At 36.5% G+C, this 22,499-nt stretch overlaps 2 protein-coding genes across 2 annotated transcripts; both read left to right on the forward strand.

Moving 5' to 3' along the window:
- Positions 1–6,059: 6,059 nt before the first annotated feature.
- On the forward strand, positions 6,060–7,147 carry LOC100618174 (olfactory receptor 1013-like). Its single transcript, XM_056801751.1, has one exon. The coding sequence runs from the start codon at positions 6,083–6,085 to the stop codon at positions 7,004–7,006; it is 924 nt and encodes a 307-aa protein (XP_056657729.1). The 5' UTR covers positions 6,060–6,082; the 3' UTR covers positions 7,007–7,147.
- A 13,582-nt stretch (positions 7,148–20,729) lies between these two features.
- On the forward strand, positions 20,730–21,882 carry LOC103101087 (olfactory receptor 1013-like). Its single transcript, XM_007497460.3, has one exon. It carries the CDS (start codon positions 20,865–20,867, stop codon positions 21,792–21,794), a length of 930 nt encoding a protein of 309 aa, XP_007497522.2. The 5' UTR covers positions 20,730–20,864; the 3' UTR covers positions 21,795–21,882.
- Positions 21,883–22,499: the final 617 nt, after the last annotated feature.

The raw sequence follows: 22,499 nt of genomic DNA on the forward strand, positions 1-22,499 counted from the left end.
CTAAATGGGTGTCCAATTAGATGGCACAGTGAGTAGAGCTGTGGGCCTTCAGTTAGAAAGTTCTGATGATAATAAGGAAAAAGACCCATACCAAAATATTCATAGCTGCACTCTTTTTGGTGGAAAAAAATTGGAAAATGAGGGTATGCCCTCATTGATTGGGGAATAGCTGAACAAATTGTGGTATCTGTTGGTGATGGAATATTTTTTCTGCTCAAAGAAATAATGAACTGGAGGGATTCCATGTGAACTGTAAAGATTTCCAGATATTGATGCAGAGTGAAAAGAGAATAACCAGGAGAACATTGTACACAGAGACTGATACACTGTGGCACAATCAAATATAATGGACTTCTCTACTATTAGCAATGCAGTGATCCAGAACAATTTAAGAGAGATTTATGAGAAAGATGCTATCTACATCCAGAGGAAGAACTGTGGGAGTAGAAACACAGAATAAAAACAACTTCTTGATTACATGTTCCAATGGAGATATGATTGGGAATGTAGACTCTAAGTGATCACCCTAATCCAAATATCAATAAGGTGGAAAAAGATCTTGATCAATGATCAATCATGTAAAACCCAGAGGAATTGTTCATTGGCTATGGCAGGGTAGGTTGTAATGAGGGGAGGGAAAGGACATGAATCATGTAACCATAGAAACATATTCTAAATTATTTAATTAAATAAATTTTATAAAAGTCTTTGTTAGAAATATAAAAAAAAAGAAAGTCCTGAGGTCAAATCTAGACTCAGACACTTACCTGCTAAGTGACCTTAGGCAAGTCATTTAATCCATTTTTCTTAATGACCTCTTTTGTAAAATTTAAAAACAAACAATAATTATAATAACACCTACCTCTCAGGATTCTTGTGAAGATAAAAGAAGATAGATAATAAAGTGCTTTGTTAAGTGTCTGGGACATAGTAAATGCTACATAAATGTTAGCTATTATTATTCTTTAAGGTTATATCTTTAGTGTGACTTGGCTTATGAATACAATGGACAATTAGTTCATCCGAGATTGGCCAAGCATATCTCATCTTAGCCCAAGAATTCTTTTTTTCTTCCTGTTCTCTCCTGGAAAATTATTTAGCCTGTTAGCTCTTATAGAATTAACTATGTGGAGCTGTATCAGATCCACTTGAACCCAGTTACTCTATACTACACCCCAGAATCCCAGAATCTTTGGGACTCCAATGCAGAAAGGAATCATATTATTCTTATGCTCCTGAATTCTCCAGGTCTCAGTGAGAGAAAGGAAGTCATAAACTGATGAGTTTTGGAGACCATAATTCCCGGGAGTAGCCATGTCCTCTTAGGCACTAATTGCTATGGGAGAAACTTTTCAGGTCATGAGAAAGAAATCATTTGATGGTGTCTGATACCCCAAGGAAACCAGAGTAGATAGAAAAGGTTCCAAGATGAGCAGAATCAGGTTAAACCAAGATGATAGCGCTTGAGTGTACAGGTAAGTTGCATGATGCAGGGCTGCTTTGAAGTACTTGGGAGTTTGCATTCTCCCAGGGGCTGCTAGGAGTCTGATTAGGTGAATCAGGTGGCTGCTCATAAGGAATAAAATGAGGGTCAAAGTTTTACCCAAGTCCAACTACCATCTGCCTCAATGCCTCTAATCTAACCGCTAGAGACATTCCTTTGGAGATCTGGCTTAGAAACTATAAAGCTGAAAGGGACCCTCAAAGTTCCTGACTTTAACTCCATTATTTCACAGGCAAGGGATGATTGGAAAGAGCAGGAGTGTTGGGCAATTCATCCATAGTAAGTCACAGCAAAGATTTAAAGTCTGGTCCCTTGTCTCCAAGTCCAGAGCTCTTTCCACTATTTGAAATACCAGTTGGAATACACAGCAATATCCTCCTCCTTTCTCTCCCTTTCCTACATCAGATTTTTGGAATCACTGGGAGATAATCATGAACCCACAAGTGGATGGAAGTGATCCATAAAGGGCAAATCTGGCTCAAAAGCTAGGAATAAAAGCCCTCCAGATACAAATCTTTAATCAGTTTTACAGGCAAAGTTAAACTTGGCTTTCTGGATCCTCAACAATTAGCAGGCAGAAAGATGGATATTAGAAGGTAACAGCAATTGGCAGCAGGAAGTGATGGCCATCAATTTATACTGATAATCCTGAGAAAAATTAGTTACCAAGTCATGAAGAAAAAAAAAATGGGGGAGGTTGGAGAATAAAGTGGGAAAGAAAGAAAGAATAAATATCTGATTTTTTGGCCAATTTGATTCAGGAACAAGTAGTCCTATGATCCTTGATGAGATTAGAAATATACATTATGATATAATTAATGTTCATAATAATAGAATAGGAAGTAATTTTCCTGAGTTCAAATCTGGCCTCTGACACTAATGAGCTATGAAATGCTGAGAAAGTTACTTAACTCTATTTGCCTCAGTTGTTTTGTATCTGTAAAATGATCTGGAAAAAGAAATGCTATACTACTTCAGTATCTTTGCAAAGAAAACTGCAATTGGGGTCACAAATAGTCAAAACATGACTAAACAGGAAAAATGACTTTAGAAAGTTAAATCTACAGGGGATGCTATTCCAGAGATGTCTAATTGGGAATAGAACTTTGAGTATAGAATGTCACAACTGGGAAGGGTCTTAAAACCTACAATTTATAATGTTAGAATTTCAAGAAAACAGAACAAAATGTTTGAGATTATAGATCTTAACATTTGAAATTTACAAGAAACAAAGTCTTTAGAATATAGTTTATTAGGGGGCAGCTGGGTAGCCTAGTGGATTGAGAGCCAGGCCTAGAGACAGGACATTCTGGGTTCAAATCTGGCCTCAGACACTTCCCACTTGTGTGACCCTGAGCAAGTCATTTAACCCCCCATTGTCTAGTCCTTAGCACTCTTCTGCCTTGAAAACAATATACTGTATTGATTCCAAGATGGAAGGTAAGGGTTTAATATATATATATATGCATACATATACATTTGTATATATTTATATAGTTTGTTATAAAATGAGGGAATTTTTTGCAAGATAGCATATAGAATGACATCAGTAGAATGTAATTATGCAATAATGGTGCCATTTTGCATAAAGGCATTGAGGTTCACAGAAATAAAAGACTCAGTCAAAACTCTATAGCAGTTACCCAGAAAGGAATTAAAGCATGATATTTTCAGGACAAATGACATAATGGATAGAAAAAATGTGGGTTAAAATCTTACTTTAGGCATTTCATAGCTGTGTGATCTTGGACAAGTCACTTAACTACTCTGTACCTCAATTTCTCCATCTGCAAAATGAGTATGTTGATGGGAACTTGCTTACAGTTCTAAAATCATGCTTCTTTGAACATACTTCAGCCTTCCTGTCCCATATTTCTTAGTTCTTTTCACCAGACTAAGCAGCCTATCTCAGAGGGTGAAGGTCAATTTGAGAGATTTGTCCTACCAATCCAAGTTTAGTCCTTATCTTCCCAGACCTCCATATTTCAGAGCACAGCAAGAGACAAAGTGACTGTTTTCAAACTGTGTACTTCAAAGGGGATATCAAAATAGTTCACTAACTATTAGAACATTTTGTTATTCTTTATTATTTACACTAAGCAGAAATTCTGTAATAGGATGAATGAAATTCAACATTTCAGGCTTTATGCTTGTTTTTTTTTTCCTGAGAAGGAATTGTTAGGCCTGCCATCTGAGGTTATGAAAGAGTTCCCTCCTTATATAGTAAAGGGTAGTCAGTTGAGGTCTTCAGAGGAATTCAATAAGCATGTCAGACAAAGGAAAAAATGAGAGGCTGCATTTTAAGAGAGAAGACATCAAAACTCCCTGAAGGTATTATTTGATAAACAATTTGCTCTATTCCTATTGAAGGTATATTTATTACTCTCAGCTTTCTTCCTTCTTATTCTATGGGATCTGGGCCCCTAATTCCTAGCCTGCTCAGGCAAAGAGTGCTGTTGGGCTTCCATTTTAGGCTTATAAATGACTATCTATCTTTTGTAGTTGAAAATGAGAGATTCAAGTTGGAGGGGAATGATAATAGCAAGTACAACAGATCTCTCTCAGTCAGCCAGTCTAAAGCCTGATGTGTATTTATTCATATTCACCTCAGGGGAGTCAGGATCAGTGATTTCATCAGTGCAGGTATCATGGAGGAGAGGGACTCTGTCCAGTGATGTAGATTGAAAGACCTCTCTGACTTTCAGCCTTGATCAGTTACCTGCATCCTTGAAACGTTGAGTTGTCTTTCGTATCATTTCATGTTCCAGATGTGGCAGATGCTGGATTTTAGCTGAGTTCTTCTAGAGGCTAAGTTTAGCCATCTATTCACTATGGCATACTGTATCTTCAAGCCACAAGTCATCTTCAAAACATAACAGATGTGATAAGGAAGGGGTTTATTATGATCCAACTGGAAGCAAGGCAAAGGACTTGGGAGATAAGAAAAGAACTTTGCCCTCATGGAGTTTGTAGTCTATCAAAATAAATATAGTATACTACATCACAGAATGATGAAGGAAGAACGATGTGAGATCTGAGGAGGAAGAGCTTTACAAAACAGGGAGATTTAGGGAGATATCATGGAGGATTTGAGTTGTTTATTAATGAAAGGAAAGTAATTCAACATTGGAGACATTATTGCTAGCATAGGGAAGAATAAGAGCCCCGACTGCAGGCTCAGTCCCTCTGCTTCTGCTCTTATTCTTCCCTAATCCTATAAACTCCACAAGGGCAAGAACCAAGTCCCCATTCTCAAGTCCAGTGCCACTTATACCATTCAGTCACTGATCCTACTGCTGTTCCTCTCATGACACTCCATCACTAATATTCCATGTCCTTTCACTGGAATACACTGTCACCTTCGCTACCTCTGACTTTAAGAATTCTTGGTTTCACAACAACATGAAAAATGTTTTTGATGAAAGACCACATGTAAAATCCAGTGGAACTGGGATTCAGTTATGGGAAGAGTTGAGGGCAGGGGAGGGAAAGAATATTATTCTTGTAATCAAGGAAATATATTCTAAACTGACCAATTAAATAAAACTAAAAAAAAGGATTCCTGGTTTCATTTTAAGTGCAACTCAGTCACTATGTTTATTTGAGGTTTTTCCTGACTCTCCCACCCTGGTGGTCCTCCTCTGACCATTCCCAAATAAGGTGGGGAAATTGTTTTGAATGGCTATACGTATATCTATATATTTATAATGGGTTTTGCTTTTCTTATTTTTAACAATAAGTGGGAGAGAGGGAGGGAGAGAATTCAGAATTGAAAACAAAATTGAATTAAAAACATATGCATATATATTTATTATGTGTATATATTACAAACATTTATGTCATGCAGTCATTTCAGTTGTGTCATATTCTTTGTGACCAATTTTGGGGTTTTCATGGTAGGGATACTGGAGTGGTTTTTCCAGCTCATTTTACAGATGAGGAAATTGATGAAAATAAGGTGAAGTGGCTTTCTCAGGGTCATGCATCTAATATGTGTCTAAGGAAAAAGTTGAATTTTGAAAGATGATTATCTTCTGACAATTAAAGTTTTTTGAAATTGAGGAAGGTTTGGTTGCATTTGTGTCTTTGTATAGCCCAAAGTTTGGCACAAATAAATATTTAATAATGCTTGTTCATTACTTAACTAGATGATTGGACAATATGATTTATTTTTAGGTCATGAGATTTTGCAAGAGACATCTCAGCTACCCAATGGAAAGGCAAATGTTCAAGTGTAAATTCCTTGAGTTGATGGATGATTTTATGTTTTTTCTCTGAATCCACAGAAATTAGAACAGGATGTTTTGACCTATGGTTGGAATTTAATAAAACTTATTGAATGAATGAATAAATGTATAAATCATAAATGAGTGAAGGATTGATTAACCACTTCATGTTTGAATTATTTTTTTTCAATTGGGAAAATAGGATTTCAATGGGTTAATTTCCATACTGATGCTCTGGGTTGCCCATTTAGCTGGTTTTAATTTCTTATTCCTCTTTCCAAGGTATGAGCCATTATCATACATTTGAAATGTATACTCGCTCAATCATACAGAGATGAGATGAGGTGAAGTCATGGAGAAGTTTAACCACACTGTGACTGAATTCATCCTGGTTGGTTTCACCCAGGATCCTGTGATGCAGCTGGTACTTTTTTTCCTTTTTCTCATGGTGTACTCTGTAACAGTGGTGGGAAACATCACTCTTATGGTGTTAATCTGGACAGACTCCCGACTGCACACCCCCATGTATTTCTTTATTGGGAACCTGTCTTTTTTGGATCTCTGGTATTCCACTGTTTATACTCCCAAAATCATGGTGAATTGTGTGTCTGAGGATAAGAGCATCTCCTTTGCTGGGTGTGTGGCTCAATTCTTCTTCTCGGGTGGGCTGGCTTACAGTGAATGCTACTTGTTGGCTGCCATGGCATATGATCGCTATATGGCCATCTCCAAACCACTACTCTATGCTCAAGTCATGACTGGAGGGATCTGTGTGGGTCTTGTAGCAGCTTCATATCTTGGAGCTTTTGTTATCTGTGGCATCTTTACACACAAAACATTCACCATGACTTTCTGTGGGGATAATGTTATTAATGACTTCTTTTGTGATCTACCACCCCTGGTAAAGCTGGCATGTGATGTGAAGGCCAATTACCAAATTTTGCTTTATTTTGTGTTGGCTTCCAATGTCCTTACACCCATCGTGTTCATCTTGGCCTCTTATCTTTTTATCATTCTTGCCATCTTGAGGATTCGCTCCACTCAGGGTCAACTCAAAGCCTTCTCTACTTGTTCTTCCCACTTAATTTCTGTCACATTGTACTTTGGGTCCATTCTTTATATTTATTATCGTCCCAGTTCCAGCTATTCCCTGCAGCAGGATAAAATTGTTTCCTTATTTTACACTGTGGTCTTCCCCATGTTGAATCCCATGATCTACAGCCTGAGGAACAAGGATGTGAAAGAAGCTCTGAAGAAACTTTTAAAGATGTCTTAATAACAATGAATAAGAAAAATAAAACAGGTAAAAACTCTATTTTCTCCATTCTATTGTAACCACAAGAATATGTGTTTAGACTTTCATGTGAAGTTAAGATTATTCTGGAAAATGTTTTCTCTTCTATACAATGGCCTGCCATCTTTTCTTTTGCTGTAGAATAGAAGCATCACCATTGACATAATTGAGGCTATCGTTTCGATCAGACCAAGAAATTGAATTAGTCTTTGGAGAAAACCATAATTGAATATTTGGGTGCTATCATTACAAATTATTTAGTGCCTCGTTGGAGAAGATTGCTGTTTTAATATTAATATTATTTGATAAGAATGCTATTAGTCTCTCTTTTGACCCTAGCTCTTTGAAGTTAACATTTATATTAATCTCCACAGGACCAAGGCTTCGATGTCATTACCTATAGTCTCTCTCTCTAACTAAAGTTTCTGAAATGTCTATCTCTGTGGAAAATTGGACTCTATTCCTTGATCCTTGGCCATGACATATAGACCTTCCTCCCTTTATTTCCAGAAACTTGACCTCATAAAACTCCATCAGTCTACCTATCAAATATGCATCATCCTTGCGTTATTCTTGGCTAAGTTATTGAATGGTTTGTCATTTTCTTCCACATTGTGTTCCCATTTTACAAATTAGCAACTGAGGAAAAGAGAGGTTAAGTAACTTGCCCTGGGACACATAGCTAGTAAGTGTCTAATGAGACTTTTGAAATCATGTTTTCCTGATTCCAGCTTCTGTCTTGTATACTCTGTGCCTCTAACTGCCCCTTTGTTTGCATAGTGCATAGTAAATTCTTACTTAATAAATTATTTCTGTCTATCTCACTTTTTTTGTCTGTCTATCTTTCTCTCTCTCTTTTTTTCTCTCTCACAAACATCTATTTGGCTTTTATTATATTCCAAAACTGTGTGATAAGCAGGTATTCTTAGAAACAAATTGATAATAAATATCAATAACATCCTCCCTTAATGAAAATCTCTCATGTTGCTAAGAAATTCTACAAGTTATATAATTGGTAAAAGAAGATGTTACCTTGTCCCCGAGTCCTTGATGCTTCCTTATTGGTTCTTTTCTTTGGGGGAGGGGGCAGGGGCATCATCTTGGTATAAAGATAATTCATTTAGAATATTTTAAATATGGCAGTGCATATTCAAAAATAGATTTTAAAAATGTGTAAGGGAACATGATTTTTCCATATCATAATATACATTTTTACCTAAAATTCTATTTCATCAGAAAGTTGAATCTTTGTTGGTGGCTGGTTTCATTTGTTTATTGATTGTATCATTGTCTTTAGCTACTAAGACAGAAGTTTTAGACTCAGTACTTAAAACAAGCTTGCCATTTATTGTACAGAATTCTGTAAACTACATTTAATCCTAAGTATTTTGATCACATTTATTCATGTATTCACATATTGTAGCAGGATAGAAGAGTTGACTCATCTGATATAGCATAATGTCCCCTTGTCTCTTTTCTTAACTAACTTTATTCCCCCTAATCTACACTCATACTATCAGGGCAAGTGGAAGCATATCAGAAGGAATGGTCATCGACAGCCATATGTGCTCTTTCACTCTCATTGTCTTGTCTCTGATGCTGCTGAGGGCAGGGGAGTGAAAGACATCGTCCATACTACTTCAGGTTAAGGTTGTCACCTATTTGCACATTTTTCCCCTAAATAAGTCATCTTAGGATGTCCAAACCTACTGTAATTTTGAGATCTACAATGGACAAAACTAAATGGTTTCCTTCTTTCTTCCTCACTGATCTCCTTTCCTATTGGCCTTCAAGAACAATCACTTTTTGGTTCAGTTTTTCCCCCTTGGGTTCTGTAAACCTTGAAATTTCTCAGACTTGTGAATGTTAAAAATTTCCCCATTGGACTGGGAACATTCCCCATTTTGATGAGAAAACTCCTTGCTATGGGAGGACCTCTACTCCACCCATACTTAAGACTGCTTTAGGGGAGAAAACTCCTTGCTAAACAAAGAAAGTAGTTGGACCTATGCTTATAATAAGGCAAGGAGTTCTTTGAGCCATGCCTGTTTTTTAGAATTGATACAATGAGATGCTAGGTACCTAAAAGGGTCGGGCAAGTTTTCTCTTAAGGAGATTAGTTGACTCAGCTGTGTTTTCACTGGTTCAGACTTACTGAGGATATTTGTCAACTCAGCAAAAATTCAGATGGGCAGTCCTTTGGAAAACGTCTACAGTGATTGGTAGATGTAAGGAATTAGGGGAGGTGACATAGGAGAAAAACCCCTATATAAGAAAAAGCAGAATCTCTTGAGAGAAAAAAATCCTTTTGGAGGATCTCTGATGAGGATCGCTTGGGAAGAATATCTTGAGAGAGATTCTGGAGAAGGGAAGCTCTTGGAGGACAATCTCTAAGGAGATCTAGCTGGAGCTCCTCTGAGGGGACTCTGTTCCTCTGGAGGCTCTGGATAGAGGCCCTTTGGAACTCTCTCTGGTGAAGTCAGCTGAGATGGAGCTGGCCTGGTATCACTAGAATCCTTGCTTAGACAGACCTTGTGGTGAGTGTTAAAAGCCTGACTGACTGATCTCTCTCTCTTAAGACTCAGGTCTAGGCCATGTTGGCTTAAGGCCCTTCATACTTATTTCCTTTTTCTCTCTTTCTTTTCTTTAATTCCACATTTGTATTAATTAAAATCTCTATAAACCCAGTTGACTTGGGTATTTGAATAATTTGGAATATTTCCCTGGTGACCACCTTATATTTGATTTAAAACCCAAGACACTGTAGTGAAACATATTTCCTTTGGTCAAATTTACTCACCCTCTCTTATATCTATCACAATTTATATCTTCCACTATTTAAATCACTACAGTTTAATAAGACGTCAACCATTTTAATTATAACACTTCCTAGCAACATTTTCTTTTAAGCTTTTCTTTGTGTCCCTAACATTTTACTGAGTTCCTGGAACATTAATAATAGAGCCATTTTCTAGCATATTCCTATAGAGAAGCAAACATTATAAAAAAAATAAGTCCCATTGTCTTCTTCACTTTCTAAAATGAATCTAAGTTGATTTTTCAATAGGAAACCAAATAGGTCAGAATGGATTCTAATATTTTTATGTAAATGAAATCACTGCCATCAGTTGCCCTCTTCAGTGTTCTGTATTTGGCAATTCCTTAATAAATGTATGTTTCTCATTTTAGGGAATCTCATAAGGCACAAATATTATTCAAGAATTTGACTAGATTCATCCATTCCTCTGATCATGTATTAAACTTCATAAGCAACATTTCCAAAATTCAGAATCTCTGAAATTCCCTCAGACAATATTATTTTTTGAATATGATAGTGTTGATTTAATTATATATGTGTTCATGTATCTATTAACATTTATATTTATAACATTGATATTCCTCCACTAATGTTGTGCTACAATGCCTTACTATGCTAAAGATTTGTCCCTGCATATTATTGGTATCTCTCTTTCTGTATGTATTTCTGTTTCTGTTTCTTTCAGTCTCTCTCCCTCTCTCCCCATGTGTTTGTTGGTGTGTGTGTGTGTCTGTCTATGTCTATTTTAAACCCTTACTTTCTGTTTTGGAATCAAAACTGTTGATTCCCAGACAGAAGAGTATTAAGGACTAGGCAAAGGGAATTAAATCACTTCCCCAAAGTCACATAGCTAAGAATTGTCTGAGGCCAGATTTGAATCCAGGACTTCCAATTTCTAGGTCTGGCTCTCAATATACTGAGCCACTCTGCTGCCCCCAGGTCCTTGCATTCTCCAAGGTTATGACAGAAGACCACAGTCTCTCAAAAATTATCCAAATTTGGACCAATCCTTGCATGTAAACTTAATAATAGATTATGTTTGTCTAAAGGACAGGCTAAGTGTGAAGATAGTCACCTTCAAAAGGCTAGCCTCAGATGATGTTGCTTTTTAATCACAATAGTTTATGAATTGAATTGAATTATATTGAATTGAATTTAAGTCAATTCAGATAAATGAAATGCTGTGCAACTGTAAAGATTAAAATAAATATCTGATACTTCAAGTATCATTTTAATACTTTTTATTAAAATCAGCTTAGATCAAAGGGAAAGTAACTCCAGATAATGAAAAGCCACTACATTCTTCCATACTGGTCCAAACCAAAGAGAGATTCCAAGGCATAGCACTAGTGTGGAGGAAGCTGAAACTGAATACCAAATTATCCAATGAAGTATCTTACAGGAAAATGAAGAGGGGACTGTGGGAAATGTAGTTTGGGATATACATTCTAGATCAATACATTCCACCTGTGATCCTCTGGGAAACCAGTCTTCCAATGGATTATGAAAACATAACTAAGTTATAACTTAAACTAGTGGTATAGACAAATATCACAATTTTTAAAGGGAAATTACAATAATTTGAGAATAAGAAAAAAGAGAAAAGAAACAAAGCAAAAAATACAAAAACAAACACAAAAACAAACAAAAAAACAAAAACAAAAAATAGTTGCATTGACAAAAAGCCAATTAGGGGGCAGTCCCCTTTGGCATAAGAGTGCACATTCAAAACAAAAGCATTTCAATCCCCACCCCTAAGTTTAAATCCACCATATCTCAAAGTTCAATCTGGATCTTTTGGTGCAGCGTGTGGTCTCTGCAGGCATCTTCATGGTGCCTTCTTGATTCTGGGAGGGGTAGTCTCTTGTTCTAAGTTAGGCTCAAATTCAAGTCAAATTTCACAACAATAATATAGTCTCCCCTGAGGAAAATAATAATAATACATGCCCCATGAGTAGGATACAGGGATACACATAGGAATTAAAAAGGGACACATGGTTGAGACATAAGGCATATGAATCAAGTATCAAAAATATCAAAGAAGTTTTAAAAACCCCTCTGAGTGAAATATAGAATATAAAAAGAAAACTTGAAAAAGTTCTAGGAAGAAGGAAAAAATGAAAAAAAATTCACAAATCACAACAGGTTCTTGAATTAATCTATGTCCCATAAGCGTGCAATAAAAATTACTCACTAATCCAATTTAGCAGTCTAGACTGCCTCAAGTTGTTACATCATAAGAGAAAATAGAAAAAGGGAATAGATCTCAAGACAAATGGGATATAGAATTCCCCAGTTCAACTCTTTTTCTTCACTTTTTTGGGATAATGGAACCAGAACAATTGATGTTATATGCTTGATATAAAGTGTGATATAAGGAAGTCTTGCATTTATCACATGTTAAATAGCCAAAACCTTGAGTCTCACACATGATCATGTTATTTTTCTTTTTGTTCATAATGTCATCAGTCCCCGAAGGATCTTCTTAGTTCCTTTTATCTTTTTTGGACTTGTATGGCATTTTGCATGTTAAATTCTATGCTCCTTTTTGGTCCATTTCTCCTTTGATTAGACATAGTCATCAAGCAGAAGTCTCAGAATATTTAAATAATTAGTGGCAGGTTGACATAGGTCAGAGCCCTTTTGGGTATGCTTTTATATGCTAGGTAAGTGGAAATTTTAGGTTATTCTTTTGCAAAAAGTAAAAAATAATATTTAAAATCTTTTCAATATTAGTAACATGTCTTTCAAAATAAAAAAATGAGAAACGAAAAATCTAAATACTGTATGAAAAATGTAGGAAGAAAACAAAATATTACAATTACATATATTTCACAATTACAGAGGTAAATTAGAGAGGCTAGTTTTTAAAAAAAATAAGGTTCATTTCCTCTTTGACTTGCCATGATTCACAATGTGAGTGCAAATGAGGTAGATAAAACAATGTGAGTGTAAATGAGGTAGATAAAGCAATAATACATACAAGAAAGTACCAAAAAATAGAAAAGGCACAAAATGTTACAAAAGGCCCATCAGGTGAAAATAGTACGCTAATACAGATTTTCTTCTTTGAGGTATTATTTGTATTGCCCTACAAGGCAATTCATGCAAATACAAGGATCAACCAAATAAAGTGCAGAAAAAAAGTACAAATCCAGCAATAAATAAGTCTAATTATAAATAATAGTCAAATACAATCAGTGTAAGCAATTATTTATCATCAACAGAAGGTACACATTTTACATGACTACAATGAATCCATGAGTCCCTCTCTCCAATTTTTATGGCTGTTGATGTAGTTAGTACGATCTGGAAAGGTCCATCATAAGCAGGTTCAGTTGACCCAGAACATTTGAAATTCTTTATGTACATATTCTCACCATGGTTTCAATTTTGAAGGCAGAAATCTCTATGGGGCCTGCTTGAACAGGAGCTCCAGAGTTGTGGAGTTCTCACAATTTTGTTTGTAATTGTCTGATACAAGTAGAAATGGTTGTATCCCCTCTTAACAATGAGATATAGGCAGGGGTAAATGATTGTGCCTAAAGAGGTGGATATCCAAATAGCATCTCAAATGGTGAGATATGTAAATAACCTCTGGGTCTGTGTCTGAGATAAAATAGGGCCAGAGGTAGAATCTTGGGTCATTTTAAATGAGTCTCTGTGCACAATTTGACAATCATGGTCTTAAGTTCCTTATTCATTCATTCAACTTGGCCGGAGCTCTGGGGTTGTTATGGTATATGGAATTTAGGTGTTATTGCCAACATGAATAAACTTGAAATAAGAAAGAATCAGTAAAATGGGTTCCTTTATCCAAATCAATATCTGCTTGCAGGCCAAAACAAGGAATAATTTCTTTCAAAAAGACTTTGGCAACAAAAGCCGCTGTGGAATGAGCAGTAAGAAACTCTTCAGGCTAAATGGTCAGTTGATCATCTATGACCAACTTTTAGCATAGAGATATATAAAGTAAATTTGTAGGTAGTCAAATGTGTGTAAGCAAGAGGACATCCACCAAAGGCTTTTCCTTGAAAGGCATGTTGATTAAAAGCCTGGCAGGTAGGACAAGCTGTACGTAATTTGGGGGCAATTATAGCTATTCCAGGTGCTATCCATACTCTTTTAACAGAATCTACTATGCCTTTGGTGCCAAAATGACCATGTTATCAATGGAGAGACAAATCTGGTTATATAAAGCTCCAGGAAGCGAAGATTTGCCATCTGATGATACCCATACTCCATTTATCTCTTTTGCCTTAAATTTCTGCTTCCATTTTTCCACTTTGTGGTCATTATAAGAATGGGATAGATCAAAGTCATCAATAATTGTGATTTGCATAATTAATTCAGGGCCTTCTAAGGCTGATAGTTTTGCTGCCATATCTGCTTGGTCATTTCCCTTGGAGACAGGGTCTGTGCCACCTATTTGTGCAAAGCAGTGAATGACAGCAATGGCTTCAGGGAGCTAGATGGCAGAAAGAAGGCCAGTAATAAGGTTTGCATTGGCAACACATTTTCCAGCTAATGTTAAGAATCCCTTCTGAAGCCATAGCATACCAATGGCATGGCATATGCCAAAGATATAACGAGAGTCTGTGTAGATTTTGACTCTTATCTTTTGCAATGATACAGGCATGTTTCAAAGCTCTAAGTTCTGAACCCTGTGAGCTTACATTTGAGGGTAAAGAAGCTGACCATAGAGCATCAAATTTGGTAACCACCACAGCTGCTGTATAGTGCATACCATCCCTCATAAATGAAGAACCATCTGTAAATAATTTTAAATCCAAATTATCCATAGGGATGTCTAATAAGCGAGGTTTATCAACAATGAAAAACTAAACATGTACAATTGTGTGAAGGTTCTCTGGAAGTTGGCAAATGACAGAGCAAGGCTGAAGTATTAAGAACTCCACAACATTTTAGTGTGATATGTTTATTATTCAATAGGGTTATCTCATACCCAATTATCCTTTGGTCAGTCAGTGCCTGTGTCCTATGTCTTACTAACAATGCCTCAACCTCTTGTGGGCACATTATGGTCAGAGGGGATCCAATGCCAGATTATCAGATTTGGTTACTGATACAGCTGTGACAGCCACTCCTCTAAGGCATGGTGGTGTTCCAGCAGCTACTGGGTCAAGCTGAAATGCAGCAAGAATTAGGCAATTGGAGTTAAATGACTTGCCCAGGGTCACACAACTAGGAAGTGTCTAAGATCATATTTGAACCCAGAACCTCCCACTTATAGGCCTGGCTCCTAATCCTCTAAGCCACATAGGTGCCCCTGGAACCATTTATTTAAAAGCACCTATTATGTACCTGGCACTTTGAAGGCACTTTATGCATATTATTTGATCTCTTTAGTACAGGTTGGGAATTTGTGTTATTATGATCCCTAATTGGGTGACCAATTAGATGGTATAGTGGAGAGAGTCATGGGCCTTCAGATAGAAAGTTCTGAAGATAATATGGAAAAAGACCTATACCAAAATATTCATAGCTGAGCTTTTTGTGGTGGGAAAAAAATTGGAAGATGAGAGGATGCCCTTCAATTGGGGAATGGCTGAACACATTGTGGTATCTGTTGGTGATGGAACACTATTGTGCTCAAAGGAATAATGAACTGAAGAGTTTCCATGTGAACTGGAAAGACTTCTAGGAATTGATGCAGAGTGAAAGGAGAAGAACTAGGAGAACATTGTACACAGAGACTGATACACTGTGGCACAATCAAATATAATAGACTTCTCTACTAGTAGCAATACAGTGATCCAGAACATTTCAGAGGGATTTATGAGAAAGAACACTATCCATATCCAGAGGAAGAACTATGGGAGTAGAAACATAGAATAAAAACAACTGCTTGATTATATGTTTCAATGGAGATATGATTGGGAATGTAGACTCTAAGTGATCACCGTAGTACAAATGCTAATAAGATGGAAATAGGTCTTGATCAATGATACATGTAAAACCCAGCAGAATTGCTCATTGGCTATGGCAGGTTAGGCTGTAAGGAGGGGAGGGAAAGAATATGAATCATGTAACTATGGAAAAATATTCTAAATTATTTAATTAAATAAATTTTTAAAAAAGTCTTTGATTGAAATATATAAAAAAAATAAAGTCCTGAGGTCAAATCTAGTCTCAGACACTTACCTGCTAAGTGACATTGGGCAAGTCATTTAATCCATTTTCCTTAGTGCCTTCATTTGTAAAATGTAAAAAACAAATAATAATTATACTGACACCTCCCTCTCAGGATTCTTGTGAAGATAAATAAAAGATAGATACTATTTGTGAAAGTGCCTAGCTAAATGTCAGGGGCATAGTAAATGCTACATAAATGTTAACTATTAATATCTTTTATGAAGAACATGAGGCATTCAGAGGTAAAATGACTTAACCAGGTTTGCATAGCTACTATGAGACTAGCTTTGAACTCAAATCACCCTGATTCCAAGTCTAGCATATATAATTATTCAAAGTTTAATCCTCTTCCATGCCCGTACATATTACTAAGAATCATAGAAATTGAGGTTCTTTAGTGTGACTTGGCTTATGAATATAATGGACAATTAGTTCATCTGAGATTGACCAAGAATATCTCATCTTAGCCTAAGAATTCCTTTTTTTCTTCCTGTTCACTCCTGGAAAATTATTCTGCCTCTGTTAGCTGTGGTAGAATTAACCTTGTGGAGCTGTTTCAGATCCACTTGAACCCAATTATTCTATACTACACCCCGGAATCCCAGAATCTTTGGGACTCCAATGCCGAAAGGGATCATGTTGTTCATATGCTTCTGAATTCTCCAGGTCTCAGTAAGAGAAAGGAAGTCATAAATTGATCAGCTTTGGAGACCATAATTCCCGGGGGTAGCCATGTCCTCTTAGGCACTAATTGCTATGGGAGAAACTTTTCAGGTCATAAGAAAAAAAAAAACATTTGATGGTGTCTGATACCCCAAGGAAACCAGAGTAGATAGAAAAGGTTCCAAGGTGAGCAGAATGAGGATATACCAAGATGACAGCGCTTGAGTGTTCAGGTAAGTTGCATGGTCTAGGGCTGCTTTGAAGTATTTGTTTTTCATTCTTCCAATGGCTGCTGGGAGTCTGATTAGGTGAAGCAGGCAGCTGCTTACAAGGGATAAAATGATTGTCAATCAAATTTTTACCCAAGTCCAACTACAGTCTGCCTCAATGTCTGTAATCCAACCACTAGAGCCATTCCTTTGGAGATCTGGTATAGAAACTATAAAGCTGAAAGGGACCCTCAAAGTTCCTGACTTTAACTCCATTATTTCACAGGCAAGGGATGATTGGAAAGAGCAGGAGTGTTGGGCAATTTATCCATAGTAAGTCACAGCAAAGATTGAAAGCCCTTGTCTCCAAGTCCAGAGCTCTTCCCAGTATTTGAAATACACCGGTTGGAATACACAGCAATATCCTCCTCCTTTCTCTCCCTTCCCTACAGTCAGATTTTTGGAATCACTGGGAGATAATCATGAACCCACAAGTGGATGGAAGTGATCCATAAAGGGCAAATCTGGCTCAAAAGCTAGGAATAAAAGCCCTCCAGCTACAAATCTTTTATCAATTTTAAAGGTAAAAATAACCTCAATTTTCTGGATCCTCAGCAGTTAGCAGATAAAAAGAGGGAAATTAGAAGGTAACAGTAATTGGCAGCAGGAAGTGATGGCCATCACTTTACAGTGATAATCCTGAGAAAAAGCAGTTATCAAGCCATGAAGAAAAAAATGGGGGGAGGTGGGAGAATGAAGTGAGAAAGAAAGAAAGAAAAAAAACTGATGTTTTGACCAATTTGTTTCAGGAACAAGTAGTCCTATGATCCTTAATTAGAGTAGAAATATACATTATGATAACTTGATATAATTAATTGTTCATAATAATAGAATAGGAAGTTTGATGGTAAAGACAGTCATTTTCCTGAGTTCAATTCTGACCTCTGACACTAATGAGTTATGAAATGCTGAGAAAATCACTTAACCCTATTTGCCTCATTTTTTTCCATCTGTAAAATGAGCTGGAGAAGGAAATGTAATACTTCTGCAGTATCTTTGCAAAGAAAACTACAATTGTGTCACAAATAGTCAAAACATGACTAAACAAGAACAACGACCTTAGAATGTTAAATCTACAGGGGATGCTATTCCAAAGACTGTCTAATTGGGAATAGAACTTTGAGTATACAATGTCACAACTGGGAAGAGTCTTAAAACCTACAATTTATAATGTTAGAATTTCAAGAAAACAGAAGAAAATATTTTAGATTATAGATTTGAAGATTTGAAATTACAGAGAAGGGAATTAAAGCATGATATTTTCAGGAAAAATAAAATAATAGATAGAAAATATATGGATTCAAATCTTACTTTAGTCATTTCATAGCTGTGAGATTTCAGAAAAATCACTTAATTACTCTGGACCTCAATTTCTCATCTGTAAAATGAGGAAGTTGATGGGAACTTGCCTTAATGTTCTAAAATCATGCTTCTTTGAATATAATTCAGCTTTCCTGCCCCATATTTCTTAGTTCTTTTCACCAGGCTAAACTGCCTATCTCAGAGGGTAAAGGTCAATTTGAGAGAATTGTCCTACGAATCCAAGTTTAGTCCTTATCTTCCCAGACCTCCTTATTTCAGAGCACTGCAAGAGAGAAAGTGACTGTTTTCAAACTCTGTACTTCAAAGGGGACATCAAAATACTTCACTAACTATTAGAACATTTTGTTATTCTTTATTATTAACACTAAGCAGAAATTCTGTATTAGGAAGAATTAAATTTGCCATTTCATGCTTTACACGTGCTTTTTTTTTCCTGAGAAGGAATTGTTAATCCTGCCATCTGAGGTTATGAAAGAGTTCCCTCCATATATATATAGTAAAGCATAGTCAGCTGAGGTCTTCAAATTATTCCAATGAACACTTCAGACCAAAAAAATGAGAGGCTGCATTTTAATAGAGAGGACATCTAAAACCCTCCCAAAGATATTATTTGATGAACAATTTGCTCTATTCCTATTGAAGGTATGTTTATTACTTTCAGATTTCTTCCTTCTTATTCTATGGGATCTGGGTCCCTAATTCCTAGGCTGGCCAGGCAAAGAGTGCTGTTGGGCTTCCATTTTAGGCTTATGAACGATTATCTATCTTTTGTGGTTGAGAGAGGTCCTCTGCCAGTTGAGAGAAGTTGAGTTTTCTTTCTTCTCATTTTATATTCCAGATGTGGCAGATGCTGGATTTTAGCTGAGTTCTTCTAGAGGCTAAGTTTAGCCATCTATTCACTTTGGCATACTGTATCTTCAAGCCACAAGTCATCTTCAAAACATAACAGATGTGATAAGGAAGGGGTTTATTATGATCCAACTAGAAGTGGAAGCAAAGCCCAGGACTTGGGAGATAAGACAAGAACTTTGCACTCGTGCAGTTTGTAATCTATCAAAAAGGATAAGACATAGAGAAAAATATAATATACTACATCACAGAATGATGAAGGAAGAATGATGTGAGATCTGAAGAGGAAAAGCTTTACAAATCAGGGAGATTTAGGGAGATTTCATAGAGGATTTGAGTTGTTTATTAAAGATAGGAAAGAAATTCAACATTGGAGAGACTATTGCATCCATGGGGAAGAATAAGAGCCCTGACTGTAGGCTCAATTCCTCTGCCTCTGCTCTTATTCTTCCCTTTTCCTATAAACTCCACAAGGGAAAGGACCTAGTCCCCATTCCCAAGTCCAGTGCCTCATATACCATATGGTCACTGAACTGGCTGCTGTTCCTCTCATGACACTCCATCTCCAATATTCCATGTCCTATTACTGAAATGCACTGTCTCCTTCCCTAACTCTAACTTTAAGAATTCCTGGTTTCATTGAAGTGCAGCTCAGTCACTTTGCCCACCTGTTTGTTTCTTGATTCTCTAAACTGGCGGAGGTCCTCCCATGACCATTCCCAATTAAGATGGGGAAATTTTGAATGCGTATACATATATCTATATATTTATAATGGGTTTTGTTTTTGTTCTTTTTTTTAATAAATGGGAGAGAAGAAGGGTGAGGGAAGGAAAGAATTCAGAATTGGAAACAAAATTGAATTAAAAACATATGTATATATATATATATATATATGTATATATGAGTGTGTGTGTGTATTACAAAACATATTTTTTATTCAGTCTGAACTGTGTCAGATTCTTTGTGACTCCTTTTGGGGTTTTTTCATAGAGATACTGGGGTGGTTTTTCCAACTCATTTTACAGATGAGAAAATCGAGGCAAACACCCTGAAGTGACTTTCTTAGGGTCATGTATCTAATATGTGTCTAAGGCAAGAGTTGAATTCAGGGGGTTGAGTCTTCTTGACTCCAGGTGTGGTATTCTATTCCATGTACCACCAAGAATCTATATCTATATATCAAGTTGTTAATGCTTAGGAATACAGAGATGTCTTCTGAAAGAATTTAAATTCTTTGGTATTGAGGATAGTTTGGCTGCATTTGTGTCATTGAATAGCCCAATGTTTGGCACAAAGTGAATATTTAATAATGTTGTTCAGTACTTAACTAAGTGATGGGAAAATCTTTCTTTTTTTAGGTCATGAGATTTTGCAAGAGTCATCACAGCTACCCAATGGAAAGGCAAATGTTCAAGTGTAAGTTCCTTGAGTTGATGCATGATTTCATTTTTTGTCTTTGAATCCACAGAATTTAGAACAGGATTTTTTGACCTATGGTTGGAATTTAATGAAACTTATTGAATGAATAGATAAATACATAAATCATAAATGAGTGAAGGATTGATTAACCACTTCATGTTTGAATGATTTTTTTTTCAATTGGGGAAATAGGATTTCAATGGGTTAATTTCCATACTGATGCTCTGGGTTGCCCATTTAGCTGGTTTTAATTTCTTATTCCTCTTTCCAAGGTATGAGCCATCATCGTACATTTGAAATGTATACTCACCCAATCATACAGAGATGAGATGAGGTGAAGTCATGGAGAAGTTTAACCACACTGTGACTGAATTCATCCTGGTTGGTTTCACCCAGGATCCTGTGATGCAGCTGGTACTCTTTTTCCTTTTTCTCATGGTGTACTCTGTAACAGTGGTGGGAAACATCACTCTGATAGTGCTAATCTGTACAGACACCCGATTGCACACCCCCATGTATTTCTTCATTGGGAACCTGTCTTTTTTGGATCTCTGGTATTCCACTGTTTATACTCCCAAAATCATGGTGAATTGTGTGTCTGAGGATAAGAGCATCTCCTTTGCTGGGTGTGTGGCTCAATTTTTATTCTCAGGTGGGCTGGCTTACAGTGAATGCTACTTGTTGGCTGCCATGGCATATGACCGCTATATGGCCATCTCCAAACCACTACTCTATGCTCAAGTCATGACTGGAGGGATCTGTGTGGGTCTTGTAGCAGCTTCATATCTTGGAGCTTTTGTTATCTGTGGCATCTTTACACACAAAACATTCACCATGACTTTCTGTGGGGATAATGTTATTAACCACTTCTTTTGTGATCTACCACCCCTGGTAAAGTTGGCATGTGATGTGCAGGCCAATTACCACATTTTCCTTTATATTGCATTAACTTTAAATGTCCTTACACCCATCGTGTTCATCTTGGCCTCTTATCTTTTCATCATTCTTGCCATCTTGAGGATTCGCTCCACTCAGGGTCAGCTTAAAGCCTTCTCTACTTGTTCTTCCCACTTAATTTCTGTCACATTGTACTTTGGGTCCCTTCTTTATATTTATTATCGTCCCAGTTCCAGCTACTCCCTGCAGCAGGATAAAATTATTGCCTTATCTTACACTGTGGTCTTCCCCATGTTAAATCCCATGATCTACAGCCTGAGGAACAAGGACGTGAAAGAAGCTCTGAAGAAACTTTTAAAGATGTCAGCTTCCTGATCTTGATAACAATGCAGAAGAAAAATAAAACAAACCAAAACCCTGTTTTTGCCTTTCTTTTACAATCACATAAATATGTGGTTAGACTTTCATGTGAAGTTAAGATTGTTCTGGAAAATGTTTTCTCTTCTATACAATGGCCTGCCATCTTTTCTTTTGTTGTAGAATGGAAGCATCACCATTGACAGAATTGAAGGTATCATATCAATCAGACCATTAAATTGAAATGGTCTTTGGAGAAAACCATAATTGAATATTTGGGTGCTATCATTACAAATTATTTAATTCCTCCTTATAGAAGATTGCTTTGTTAATATTAATGTTATTTGATATCAGGTTTTCCTGATTCCAGCTTCTGTATTCTATACTCTGCACTGTCTAATTGCCCCTTTGTTTGCATAGTGCATAGTAAATTCACACAATAAATTTTCACTACCTCTATCTCTTTTTTCTGTCTCTATCTCTTTCTCTCTCTGTTTCTCTCTCTCACACACATGTATTTTGCTTTTCTTCTATTCCCAAACTGGGTGATAAGCACATATTCTTAGAAACAAATTAAAAAAAAATAACAATAACATTCCCGTTTAAAGAAAGACTCTCAAGGAGTTCAGAGATTCTACAACTTATATAAGTGGTGAAACAAGATGTTACCTTGTCCCCAAGTCCTTGATGCTTCTTTGTCCTTTTTTGGGGGGTCAGGAACAT

This window comes from Monodelphis domestica, chromosome 6 (assembly GCF_027887165.1).
Source record: "Monodelphis domestica isolate mMonDom1 chromosome 6, mMonDom1.pri, whole genome shotgun sequence".
NCBI lineage: Eukaryota > Metazoa > Chordata > Mammalia > Didelphimorphia > Didelphidae > Monodelphis > Monodelphis domestica.

Excerpts from the sequence above, each read along its gene's own strand:
- LOC100618174 (XM_056801751.1), top strand. The coding sequence starts at position 6,083 with ATGGAGAAGTTTAACCACACTGTGACTGAATTCATCCTGGTTGGTTTC.
- LOC103101087 (XM_007497460.3), top strand. The coding sequence starts at position 20,865 with ATGGAGAAGTTTAACCACACTGTGACTGAATTCATCCTGGTTGGTTTC.